The 13,463-nt window shown below is 39.7% G+C and overlaps 1 protein-coding gene across 3 annotated transcripts in view; it reads right to left on the bottom strand.

Annotated features, from left to right (window-relative positions):
- TMEM63A (transmembrane protein 63A) overlaps positions 1 to 13,463 on the bottom strand; it is a 41,980-nt gene that overhangs the window by 10,007 nt on the left and 18,510 nt on the right. For all 3 annotated transcript variants that reach the window (XM_067564851.1, XM_067564853.1, XM_067564852.1), the window contains 8 exons: positions 13,213 to 13,283; positions 12,640 to 12,720; positions 11,422 to 11,545; positions 10,922 to 11,055; positions 8,380 to 8,517; positions 4,887 to 5,040; positions 3,949 to 4,055; positions 2,435 to 2,521 (listed from right to left, as the gene is read on the bottom strand). In XM_067564851.1, the coding sequence (XP_067420952.1) occupies positions 2,435 to 2,521; positions 3,949 to 4,055; positions 4,887 to 5,040; positions 8,380 to 8,517; positions 10,922 to 11,055; positions 11,422 to 11,545; positions 12,640 to 12,720; positions 13,213 to 13,283 (896 nt within the window). The remainder of the gene's footprint in view (positions 1 to 2,434; positions 2,522 to 3,948; positions 4,056 to 4,886; positions 5,041 to 8,379; positions 8,518 to 10,921; positions 11,056 to 11,421; positions 11,546 to 12,639; positions 12,721 to 13,212; positions 13,284 to 13,463) is intronic.

The following is a 13,463-nucleotide window of genomic DNA, read 5'->3' as shown; positions in this document are numbered from 1 at the left end:
ATAGTTGAGGCCTATTCACAACCATTGATTAGGAGGTGAGAATGTGTGAACAGTGACAATTACTTCTTGTGATGAAATAACCATTCCAAGTCTCTATTTAGACCCAGTTTGATTGTGTCAAGTTTGCAAATGATTTCTAGCTCTGCAGTTTCTCTTTGAAGTCTGCTTTTGAAGTTTTTTTTTTGTAGAAGTATGGCAACTTTCAAGTCAGCTACAAAGTATCCTGGGAGATTGAAGTGCTCTCCGACTGGTTTATGGATGTTGTTATTTTTTATGTCTGATTTGTGTCCATTTATTCTTTTGCGTAGTGACAGTCCGGTTTGGCCAATGTACATGGCAGAGGGGCATTGCTGGCACATGATGGCATATATTACATAAATAGATGTGCAGGTGAATGAGCTCCTTATGGTGTGGCTGATGTGGTTAGGACCTGTGATGGTGTCATTAGAGTCAATGTGCAGGCAGAGCTGGCAACGGGGTTTGTTGCAGGGATAGGTTCCTGGGTTAGTATTCTTGTATGGTGTATGGTTGCTGATGAGTATTTGCTTCAGGTTGGGGAGCTGTCTGTAAGCAAGGATAGGTCTGCCTCCCACGGCTTGAGCAAGTGAGAGATCATCTGCTAGGATAGGTTGTAGATCCTTAATGATGTGTTGGAGAGATTTTAGCTGGGGGCTGTAGGTGATGGCCAGTGGTGTTCTGTTGTTTTCTTTGTTGGGTCTGTCCTGTAGTAGGTGACTTCTGGGTACCCGTCTGGCTCTGTCAATGTGTTTCTTCCCTCTCCAGGTGGGTATTGTAGTTTTAAGAATGTTTTATGGAGATCCTGTAGGTGTTTGTCTCTGTCTGAGGGATCAGCGCAAATCCAGTTGTATCTTAGGGCTTGGCTGTAGACAATGGATCGTATAATGTGTCCAGGGTGGAAGCTGGAGGCACGAAGATATGTATTGCGGTCAGTTGGTTTTCGGTATAGGGTGGTATTAATGTGACCATCATTTATTTGTATCGTAGTGTCCAGGAAGTGGATTTCTTGTGTGGACTAGTCCAGGCTGAGGTTGATGGTGGGGTGGAAATTATTGAAATCCTAGTGGAATTCTTCGAGGGACTCTCTCCCATGGGTCCAGATGATGAAAATGTCATCAATGTAACATAGGTAAAGGAGAGGTGCTTGGGGACAAGTGTTGAGGAAGCGTTGTTCTAGGTCATCCATAAAAATGTTGGCATACTGTGGGGCCATGCGGGTGCCCATAGCTGTGCCACTGACTTGAAGGTATAGATTGCCTCCAAATCTGAAGTAGTTGTGGGTCAGGACAAAGTCACAAAGTTCAGCTAACAGGTGTGACATATCATAATCAGGGAAAATGTTCCTGATGGCTTGTAGTCTATCTTTGTGTGGAATGTTGGTGTAGAGAGCTTCTACATCCATAGTGGCTAGGATGGTGTTTTCTGGGAGATCACCGATGGATTGTAGTTTTCTCAGGAAGTCAGTGGTATCATGAAGATAGCTAGGAGTGCTGGTGACATAGGAACTGAGGAGAGAGTCCATATAGCCTGAGAGTCCTGCTGTGAGAGTGCCAGTGCCTGAGATGATGGGACATCCAGGATTCCCAGGTTTGTGGATCTTGGGTAGCAGACAGAATACCCTGGTCAGGGCTCAGGGGGTGTGTCTGTGTAGATTTGTTCCTGTGTTTCTTTAGGGAATTTCTTAAGTAGATGTTGTAGTTTCTTTTGGTATTCCTCAGTGGGATCGGACAGTACTGGCTTGTAGAATATGGTGTTGGAGAGTTGTCTGGCAGCTTCCTGTTCGTAATCCAATCTAGTCATACTTCTACAAAAAACTTCAAAAACAGACTTCAAAGAGAAACTGCAGAGCTAGAACTCATCTGCAAACTTGACACAATCAAACTGGGTCTAAATAGAGACTTGGAATGGTTCTCATTACAAGAAGTAATTGTCACTGTTCACACATTCTCACCTCCTAATCAATGGTTGTGAATAGGCCTCAACTACTCTAACTGAATGGATTTTGCTTATATCTATCTTCCCCATTGTTGTTCCTTACTCTTGGATATGTATATATACACCTCCTATCTGATTTCTATTCCTTACATCTGACTAAGTGGGTTACAGCCCACGAAAGCTTATGCCTGCAGAAATTAAATTTGTTAGTCTTTAAAGTGCTACAGGACTCTGGTTGTTTCAGCTGGAAATACTTTCCAACCTCATAAGGATTTGTGAGGCCTAATTCATTACATTCTTGTCGGTGCTTTGAGATCCTCAGATGAAAGGCAATTTAGGGTATTATGACTACACAACACAGATAGAAACAAAACAAAATAAAACAGCTATGTATCTCCAGGAGGGCTGGCTACAAAAACAAAGCAGACCAACTCTAATTATAAAATATTCAAACTTTAAGACACAAGAACAAGATCAATACCTGGTCAGACCAAGGGAAGGCAAAATCAACACCATGAAGATCAAAAATATGTACACTTTATGCATCATTATTCTGTTTTCTCCAGACCTACCAAAGAGGAAAAGGTTATTGAGTAAGAGACTTATTGCTAAACACAAGTTTTCATCCTCTTCCAACTCCACTAGTTCTGCTGTCATAAGCGGAGGAATCTATAATGTTTTCTGAACACAAACTAGGTTAGTCATTTTTTAATTTCCCCCCAACTCTTAGGTCAGCTTAGTTCAGGTCTCCAAGTATTCTCCCCTTAATTTATCTCCACATGGAATATAGCTCTACTTTTTAAGGATCTTTGCTGTAAAATGTCAGCTGCTGTGAGAACTCTCTGAGTGCCCTTCACTAATACAATAGAGAATGCAAGGGTCATCAGTGATCTATAAACCTGAGCCCAGCAGGCCCATGTCTTTCTTTACAGAAACATAGAAGTTGTTTCTGATCATTAATCCAGATCATAGCTGAATTGGTAATTTATTAGCATAGTTACATTAGGGATGGAAATTGTAAATGTAAAAATTGTAAAATTTTTGTGAAATTGTGAAATGTAAAAATCAAGTCTATGGCAGACAATGACACCAGGAAACAATTTCAAACAAAAAGACAAGAAAAAGCTCATGTGTTCCAACCCCAAAAAGTAGGCAAAGCAGCTGGCGGAAAACCAACTGCTCAGCAACAGAGTCTGAATGGCCTTCATGTGAAGGAATTGCACAATTTAAACAAAAATAATTTGCATATGATTTTTATCTAAGAAACATCAGCTGCAAATGTTATGGGCAAAGGCAAAATAGGAGATTGTTAAATTGGCTCCTACCCACAATAACCCTCAGTTGGCCAAAACCCCAGGTATGTCCAGTAGAGCACCGTTTATGAAAAGCAGGAACCATACATTTCCCTTTACACGTAATGGGCTGCAGTGGTGCTATTTTAGTGTTCTATATCAATGTCCCCAAGGACACACATTTAAGACAAAATGTATGAGACACTCAGTAAGGATGATTTTCTATGTACAGACATTGGGGAAGGTAGGACTTTTGTAATTCAGACTAGTCTGTGGCAGATCACCAGTGTCTGTAGTCAGAGGTCCAAACAAGCTCTATGGAGAGTTTGCTTCAGAATGACAGAGATGCTGTCAGTCAAGCACTGAATCTCTCTGTTACATAGAGGCCTTGCCCAAAAAAAATAAATAGGGGGGGCACAAAAAAAACAAGACGTGACTGGATACTGTTCAATGGATCTACTACAAAACAGGGAAAATTCCTTGATTGTTTATCAAGAAGACCTATCAGACTGTGGAATAACCTGACATTGGATAATGCACTGGACAGAGGATAGACTACCCTGTACTGGGCAAGGAATGGACTAGATGTGGCTTACCAGGTCTTTTCCAGCTATAATTTTTATGAAGTTAAACATTTTCTCTGGTTTTCCCAGTGACTCGGTTTATGGGACAAGGCAAAAATAGGGGAAAATCTATTGCTTACTTTGTCCAGTGGGATTCCAATAGCGTTGAATAGTAGACAATTGTTGGTAGCAGAGCTGAAAAGGACCACAGGAGGAGTGTTGGGAAGAACTGACTAATGATAGGAGTCTAAAAAAATAAAATAAAATAAAAAATAAAGACAGATGCAAATATTCTAATACAATTATGGCTGAAGAATAGATGCTGCAGAAATTAGCTTTTATAGGTAAGCAACCCATTTATATTAGACTTGGACTGAGGAAACTATGTTCTGATACAGACTAGGGTTCAGTTAGCGTTCACAGTTTGGGTACAAAGCAAAACCAGAGCTAGGGTGTGAGGTCAGATTCCAAGATACTGACTATCTCACAGGTTTTTGTGAAATTTCAGCTGGAACTGAATTGGAACCAGATATAGACACCTTCCTGATTCTGGATCCAACTTGAACCAAAATTTAAGAATGAAGTTTTATTTTAGAGTTTCAGTTTTAGAGTTTCATTCCACCCTGCCCCCACACACACATAATTCTAAACCTTAAAAGGAGTTTGGATCAGAGGGTCTGTTTTTTGGCTCAAGTTAAATTATATAACTTCAAATATAGTAAGATACATTTTCATTTTACATGAAAAATTGAAATTTATGATCACAGAAAGTCTCAAGTGAACTGATTTCAGGGTAAACCTTACCAACAAAATAAAACCCAACCAACTTATGAGGACATGGTTTTGAATATCTTTTTTTAAACTCTGCATCAGTTTCAGCCCTTGCTGGGGATTTGAATTGGTTGAGATTGACTAACACATAGGCATGGATAATCCTTGGCTGGTGTCAACTGGTGTAACTCCATAGTATCTTAGGATGAAGAACCATAATACCATCCTTGCCAGATCACTTCCTTATTCGCTTTCTGTAACATTTTGATATTGGTGTCTAACAACTCAAAAACATAGCGATACTCACATTAAGGTAACGAATAGGTTTGGTGACATTGAACTTGTCCATGGTGGAGATGATTATGGAAGGAGTAGTCAAAAAAAACAGCACAATAAAAAGAAGCAAATTAATGCAAAACCATCTAAACCACCACCTCAGCCCATGCACTGAAAAATTCTTCCTGTCAAGCAAAAGGACAGAACAAAAAACAGTCAGTCTTTTGCCAATACAGTGACATACTAACTGCCAAACAACAGGTTTGGGTTTTTCATATGGTAACTAGAAATCATAATACAAAAACCAGAAATTCATTAACCAAGCCCAAATTGCCATTAGTCATTAATTAGTAAATGAAAAATTTGTATAACTGCATAGGCTTGACTGCTGGAGAACTTTTTACCCCTACATAATCAATAAAATGAAGCCAAATTAAAAAGCTTTTCCAGTTTGGGGTTTGTTTGCGGGGGGGTTTAATAGATGGAATTTTCTCAAACCAAATTGATGTCATTGAAGGATCAGTTCCTTACGATTTGCAACAGAACATCTAGCTGCAGACAATAAATGAGATATTCATGTTTGAAGTATTGCTGAGTTTTCAGTGGAAGTCTCAACAACTGATCCAGTGGGACCACTGGTCAATTACGGATAGCGATGACTAAGTGTTGTTAAGGTGCTCAGCTGCTATGGGCACAGGGGCCATATAAGCAACTAAACAGATAATTGGCAATGTCCTAAGTTTTTCTATTTTATAGCATAAACACCAAATAAGAGTGAAATCCATTCATGCCCGACTATCTCTCCAGATGTAATTTGTTTCCTTGCCATATGGTATAGCTCTTTTGTGGTTTGACTGATGTTGGTATTTTAAACAGAAAAGTAATCATGGTATCAACTATGAAAAGCCAAGTGTTAAATACACGTAATTGGTGACGTGCTGGAGAAATGGAGGTGGGAAGGAAAAATGGTAGCCCTTTCCTTGAATGATGAAGTAAACTTTATTTTCACCACAATGAAACAGAATTAGAAAGTCTTTCTGGACTTGAGAATCACTTAGCCCACCACTAAAATGCAGCCACCTCTGGGACGAAATGGTATTGGTGTTTACCAGAACACAGCTACATTACACAGGAGTTTAGCACAGGAAGTGATTGAAACCGCAGCAGGAATTTGGGTAGGCAGAATAATTCTGCAGTCTGATCGAAAAACTGTGGTTAGAAATCTTATGAAAAGAATCATGGGATCTTTAATGACCATATAAGTCAGTAGCTTAGTTTTATGTGTTACCTGACTAACATGGCATGTGCAACACCACCATCTCCGAAGTCAGTCACAGTAGTATTGTCTAGTGGCTAGCACATAGGTCTGGGAGAGGGAGCAGAGACTCATGTGTTCCTGTCTCAGCTCCAACAATGACTCACTGTACAAACCTAGATAAGTAGTTAACATCTGTGCCTCATTCTGTTCTTCTGGGAAAATACTTCCCTACCTCACAGGGTTCAGAATATTCTTTCTGAAGTGCTATGTATAGGGACCTACCAAATTCACAGTCCATTTTGGTCAATTTCACAATCATAAGATTTTTAAAATTGTAAATTTCACAGTTTCAGATATTTAAATCTGAAGTTTCACAGTGTTGTAACAGTGAGGGCCCCGACCCAAAAGGAGGTTGTGGGGGAGGGGTTGCAAGGCGATTGGGGGGGGGAGGGGTCACATTATTGCCTCCCTTACTTCTGCACTGCTGTCTTCAGAGCTAGGTGGCTGGAGGGCATCTGCTGGCCAGGTGCACAGCTCTGAAAGCAGCACCACTGCCAGCAGCAATGCAGAAGTGAGGATTGCATGGTATTGCCACCCTTACTTCTGCACCACCTCCCTGTCCCAGGCTCCAGGCCCAGCGCTCAAGAGTTAAAGAGGCCTTGGGCTGACTGTGTGTGTGTGCATGTATGTGTGGGGTGACCACAGCACCTCCCTGACCATGGGGCCCTGAGCAGTCGCCCACTCACCCACCCGTAAGGCTGGCCCTGCCCTGCTCCTCCCCCCCCCATGCGATATCACCCTCACTTCTATGCTGCTGCTGGTGGTGGCACTGCCTTCAGAACTGGGTTCTTGGCCAGCAGCCGCTGCTCTCCATCCGCTCCATTCTGTGAAATCTGGTCTGTCCTACAACAGCTAGATTTCACGGGGCAGACCAGATTTCACAGTCTGTAATGCGTTTTTCATGGCTGTGGATTTGGTAGGGCCCTAGCTATGTAAGTGCTTCCCCACCAACATCACCACTACTGACTCAGAGGGAAGAACGTCACCTACTGAACCAGCAGTGTAATTTTCTGCAACATTGAGGTATTCTTTGGGGGACTTCAATCTAAGGACTAAACCTGACCCTACTTACTGCAACTTGCAAGAACTGTGTAATTCACATCTCAAGGTACCATGGTTGCAAAAATAAAGGTACAAGCCACACCGTTAGTTCAGCTTATAGTTCACTGTTCAATTATAAGCAGTTAAATTATTTATTTTAGCCTGATGGTAGAATTGCAGTTACGGAAAAAAATAAACCTCTGGAGTACCAGCAGTCAGATGGAATACCATCACATTTCTAAATGGATGCTCTGATATTAAAGAGGATTCACACATCAAAAAGAATCACAAGTTAAAAGGGAGCAGACGACCAGTATTTAATAAGGGTATTTCACAATAAACCATGGCTCAAAACGTCTACAATATTACGAATAAATGTATTATCGAAAACTCCCTTGTGATTCTGTGGTGGATAGTGGAAAAGTCACAAAAAAATCAGTGTCTCATAATGCAGGTTATATCCTTGCAAGATAATTGGAGAGTTGTCAATGATTTTTGGTGTACCCTTTTAGCTTTTGAATGTGACAGGAAGGGAGGGGAAAAAATAGTTCAACAGCATTTGCTTATTTTCAAACTTTCCCCCACAAGTGATACATCATGCCTGTGAAATGTACTGGGACAGTGGTAAGATTTCAAAAGAATGTTTCACGATACAGTGGGTTCAACTATTGCTATCATGGGGCAGCTAATACTAGAAATCAGATAATTTTATAATACTTAGCACTAATACAAGGCTTTTTCATGCATACATCTCACAAAAACAGGTATGCATTATCCTCATTTTGCAGATGGAAAAGCTGAAGCACAGGTGTTAAGGGGATGATCAGAGGTGCTGAGTGCCCACAGTTCCTATTGATTTCAATGGGCACTGAGGTCAATAGGAGCTATGGGTACCCACAACCTCTGAAAAATATCAGGCCATAAGTGATTTGCCCAAAGGCAACTAAACATTTCAGTATTAGAGGTGACAACAGGACCCAGACATCCTGACCCCCCGTCTTGTGTTCAGTCCACTAGACCACAGGTGTTCAATTGGACATTGGCTCAAACTCTCAACATCTGGACAAAAATAATTTTCTTCTGGGAAGAAACAAATAACCCAACCCCTCCAACTCTAAATTTATATTCTGGATTATAAACTGATGTAAAGTGCTCAAGAATTTACCAACAGATATTCTCTGGATAGGTGGCATATGTAACATTCCAGTTTGAAATACAGAGTTCTTTGCTGTAGGCTGATGGCTGAGGTTCCCCTTTACATTTAAAACTCTGGCATTTGCAGGCATTGAAGTCTTTAAGAATACTGCAATAAAGAAAAAAAATGCAGTTTTACAGCTGGAAATGTCACATTTAAGCAGGGAGATTGCCAATAAAGATAAAGGCTTTTATCACACCTTCTGGAGATAGCATTTGAACTTCACCATCATGTCACACATGCATATATATAATAGTCATCATTTAAACAATTACCAAAATCTAGGTCTATCAGATCCTACGGACACCAAACCAATCTTGCTTTGAGGTGCTCAGCACTATCATGAAAGTAGAGTTTGTGATGATTAATATGATTAATATATTAAAAAACCTCATCTCAGTGCTCTACATGCCTTTGTAAAGAGTCCAGTAAATACAAAGCAGTGGATGTGTCTGCATTCTTACTTATGACACTGAAACCAAAGCCAGCCACCAGTCCAGAACAGCCATTTTCAGAATGTTTTTATGATGCTGAGGATTATTGTCACTTCCTGAAACCCCTTTCCCAAAGTGTAACCTTCAGACGTGATTATATCTGCAAGGGTTATTATTTGACTGACATTTGGTGCATTCACACCCAGTCTAATTATGGCCACAAGCAGTAGTGCATTTGGGAAGGCTATAAGTACTGTCTGAGGCAAATATTTCAAAAGGTATGACTGTGTATTTTACTGTTAAAACAATCTGTCCCAGATGAGCTCTGACATGCAAGCATGACAGGGGTATGCATTATATTTAAATAGCCGGTCTTTCTGAAGTTCCTGAATGTAATAATGAATATTCTTCATTTACATAAAATGATACAGGGCAACACCTATACAAATATCAACCAGGGAAAGAGGGATTTTTTCCTTACTGCAATAATAGTATTGCCATAAACCTTCTACATCCTGCAACAGAAGATATTGAATTAGTGATTAACCTTGTACTTTTTTTTTTAAATGTAAGCAACATCTGAAGTAAGATTTAGTGCCGTCAATACATGGTGCCAAAGCATAATGATGATTAAGCTTCCACATTCAAATGAATCAATACATCTCGATCCTGGTTTGCAACACTTTTACTATTCCATTACTGGTTTCCCTGGAGCAGTGACTGTCATTGGTATTCAGCTGTCTTGTGGTTTGATGTGGAACACATATGAATATGTAATGCAACCCAGTTTTCCAGAGGAAAAAGTCCACTGCTTTGACTGAAAACTAAATGAAACCACCGAGCAGATTGCATCATCTTTTTCAATTCCACTTGGTAGCACTTATCAGAAATTGGAGTACAACCTCCTCAACACCTTAAATTCCCACAAAAAACACCTTATCTTAGACCAACTGGCTTTACAGCATACCCTGAAGGTCATGAGATTATGGATATTGTGATAAATGAATGGCAAAATTGAGGGGCCCATAGAGAATGATCTATGGTCCTATGGGAACCACATTTTTATAAAATAAAGACCTTGATCTCCTTCCTTAATCCTCTTTGTGCACCTGTTAATAAGAGACATGCAGACAGCAAATAGCCCACTCAAGGGGACTAAGTTAATTTTCTCTACCAATGACCCAATTCAGCAACGCTGAGCATGCTCACTCCCACTGAACTCAAAGGGAGTTAAGGGTGCTTAAACAACGAGAATTCTGTAGCACTTTAAAGACTAACTTTAAAGTGCTACAGAATTCTCATTGTTTTTGCTGTATACAGACTAACATGGCTACCACTCTGGAATTCTTCTACAAGGGTGCTTAGCAACTTCCAGGATCAGGCCTATAAATATCTATAGCTATAAATAAATATCAAGCATATATTGATTTAGAAAATTTAAACTGGAAAGCTGAACTGTGAGGGGTGATTAGTGTGCTGCAAACAGAAGGGATTTTGAAAAAACATGAAATTGTGTCCAGTAACCTTTCATCACAGTTAGTAGTAACATCATTACCTAACAATATCATAATTTAGCCTTTTGCCTGATAACACTGGCCATTGCACAATTCTGTATCTTTAGTGCTCTCTGAATTGCATTTCCCAGTAACCTGGATATTAACAACTAAAAAAAAAGCAAAACTGCTATGTATGTAAATTTGGACAAACACAAATATGTACTTTAGCACCCTGCATCAGTGCAAAGTTCACTGAAGTCCTGTTAATCCACAGAAGACATGTAGGACGGGCAGCACTGAATTCTTCTCGCTACTCTACCAACGTTCCATACCCCTAGCACGCAGGGTGTGCCTATAAAAGACAGAACAGTTCAGCATCTATGGCCCATTCAATTGCTGGGTTTTCCTTCGTTGAAACTACTAACAATGGTGCTAGTTTGCGCTAACTGTGGTGGTGATTTGGTGATTGGTTCATCCATTCATTAGAAAATGAACAGAGATCAGTAACTCATTTCCCATAAACCAGCTATAGTCATAACTATGGTGTTCACAAAACAAAAAGATACACAACACAAAACTTACTATGTTGCCATAGATTTCTCCTGGAATGTTACAAACGCCATTCCTAGTGGACTATCATGAACAGTTTGTTCCTCTTTCAGGTAATCATCCAACAGTTTAGTTGTCACTTGGGTGTAGTAATCTATAGCATCTACCTGTTGGAAAATTGATTCCTGTTACATATCAATAACAAATGGCTCATACATTCATTTAAATACAAGCTCCACAAATTGCAGTCCCTCCTCCTGTTCCATGTATTACAAATCACATTGTGGTGTGGAGTAAAAACAGGAAGTTTTTCTTGCATTATAGTAAAGTACCAGCAAGATCACACTTCCAATGTTCTTGGCAATTCTAGTTGCCACTTGCCAGGAAGGATGTTGCAGAAATTGAAACATGCAACAAAGTTGATGCTAAATTCTTTGCAGAAATCAGAAGAGTTTCCTGTAAACTTTGCAATTTTTCTGTTGCTATTTTCCATTGTTCTGGCTAATAACTCAGTGATTGAAACTATCCCTTACCCTTTCACATCCTCTGATTTCACAACAGCAGAATTGGCCACATGGCTTTGGGTTGATTTGGACTCGTCTGCCATTCTTCTCATGCAGGTGTGTAAAATAAATCAGACTTTTTTCTGCCTTTTTTCTGGATACAAAAATACATACATAAGATTTTGCAATGGAACAGTGTATTCAAAGCAACAAACCTAAGGAGAGTATAATCCTTGGAGAAACAAAGTTAGTTCAAGAATTGATAAAGAAGCATTATATGAACACAGGAGACAAGGACTAAACCAACACACTCTTCTTCCCTCTTCCATCCCCCAAAAATAAATTAAAAAATCTCAACATTATGGCCGCTTTTACACAGTTTGTACACATTATAGGGTTCTCTTCAGTCTCTTTTTCCCCCCGCTAAAGTAAGAGCTTCTTCAGTAATACTTGTGCTTATTTTCAGAATTACAGTTAATTTAGAGTTCCAATCCATATCTAATCTAGAACTGCCTACATGTTCACTCTGGACATTAACTATTGTAACTTAGGTTAATCTATAGTGAAATACAATGATATTTAACAAATTCCTTCCTAAAATATTTAAAAGTACCAAGGATTATTATTTTGTGGTGCAGAACTAGAGTCAAAGTCTTGCCCTGAACTATGTAACAGATTTTGAAAAGATGCTTCAAAGATTTGGCGCTTTTTTCCCCCAAACACCAGTATGTGTTCTGTTCTAGTTTTCCCACCCAGCTACAAGGTTCAATGAATCCAGAACTGCTTACTCAATAATTTTCAGCATGCACAAGTTTAAATAAAGTTACTTCTCTCCCAGATCAGGGCTACATCAGCAAATCTGTCCACAAATCCCAGGTGTCTAGAGGACAATCTGGTTTTGTTACTCTAAGCATAATCCCCGTCTATGTGTGCCCAGTCTCACTGTCCTGGGAACCAGAGTTAATAATTCAAAGCTAGGGTTTCACACCTTGACAACCATGGTACTGCCTTGTCAAATCAACTGGGCAACTCATTCATATGAAGCATGTAGCACCTATTAGAGACGGACTAAAGCAAACCCCCCAGTTCTGAATACCCCTGAACCGTCTTTAAATTCAGATCTGAATTCAAGTGTCAGATTCATCTCTAGCATTTACATGTTTTCTGCTTTTGCCATATTTTCAATAAAGCTTGACATTGTTTCTATAGAACTATAAACAAACATAGCTAGAATATAAACCCAGGTACCTTTCCTTGTACAAACTGATAAGCCTAGCTACATCATAACACAGCTGGACTTCTAGCACATTACAGGTCGGATATGCAGCACTGGAAAGGAAAAAAAGAGACATCAGAAGAGAGTGAACTTTATGAGACATTCTCCATACTGTCATCACTGATTTCTAATTAACATCCGAATCAATCATTTAGCTCCCAACAGGAACTCCTGACAAACAGATACTGGAGAACTGGAAACATTTGCTGTAATTTAATTTACAGTGATTATGATTAACAGGAAAAAAGCTGCACTGCTCTCAAGCGAAGGCCAGGTGAGAGCATGAAAAAATTAGCGTGAATATGCAGCCACGTCTTTGGCATTAAAATTAAAAAATAACTTTTTTCCTTTGAAAAGCTGAGCATTTAACATTCTATTCTCTTAATCTGACAAAACCAATTTTGAAATAAGATTTTTCCAGGGATGAAAATTAGAGTACAGGTTTTAACTAGTTTAAAAACAAGGACACATCTAGTTTGGATAGTTAAAACTGCCATTACACTGCTTTAAACCCCTCTCCATACACACACTAGTTCTTGACTTACATGAAGTGGTTTTCTATAGCCTCTTTCTTTGCATTTTTGGGAAGGCCAGTTATGAACAGTGTGCACTTGACCTGTAGAAGAAAAACATCCCAGTTTATCACAACTACCAGAAGGAAGAGAACCAAAAGGAATATGGAGTAGTGATCAATGGCTCCATGTCTAGCTGGCATCCGGTCATAAGCGGTATGCCCCCGAGGTCGGTCCTGGGGCCGGTTTTGTTCAACGTCTTCATTAATGATCTGGAGGATGGG

Source organism: Emydura macquarii, unplaced genomic scaffold (genome assembly GCF_026122565.2).
Source record: "Emydura macquarii macquarii isolate MOO-44397 ecotype Brisbane River unplaced genomic scaffold, CSIRO-AGI_Emac_v2 contig_2676, whole genome shotgun sequence".
Classification (NCBI taxonomy): Eukaryota; Metazoa; Chordata; order Testudines; family Chelidae; genus Emydura; species Emydura macquarii.
Note: the sequence above shows the minus strand (reverse complement) of the source record. Positions and strands in the feature narration are given on the sequence as shown.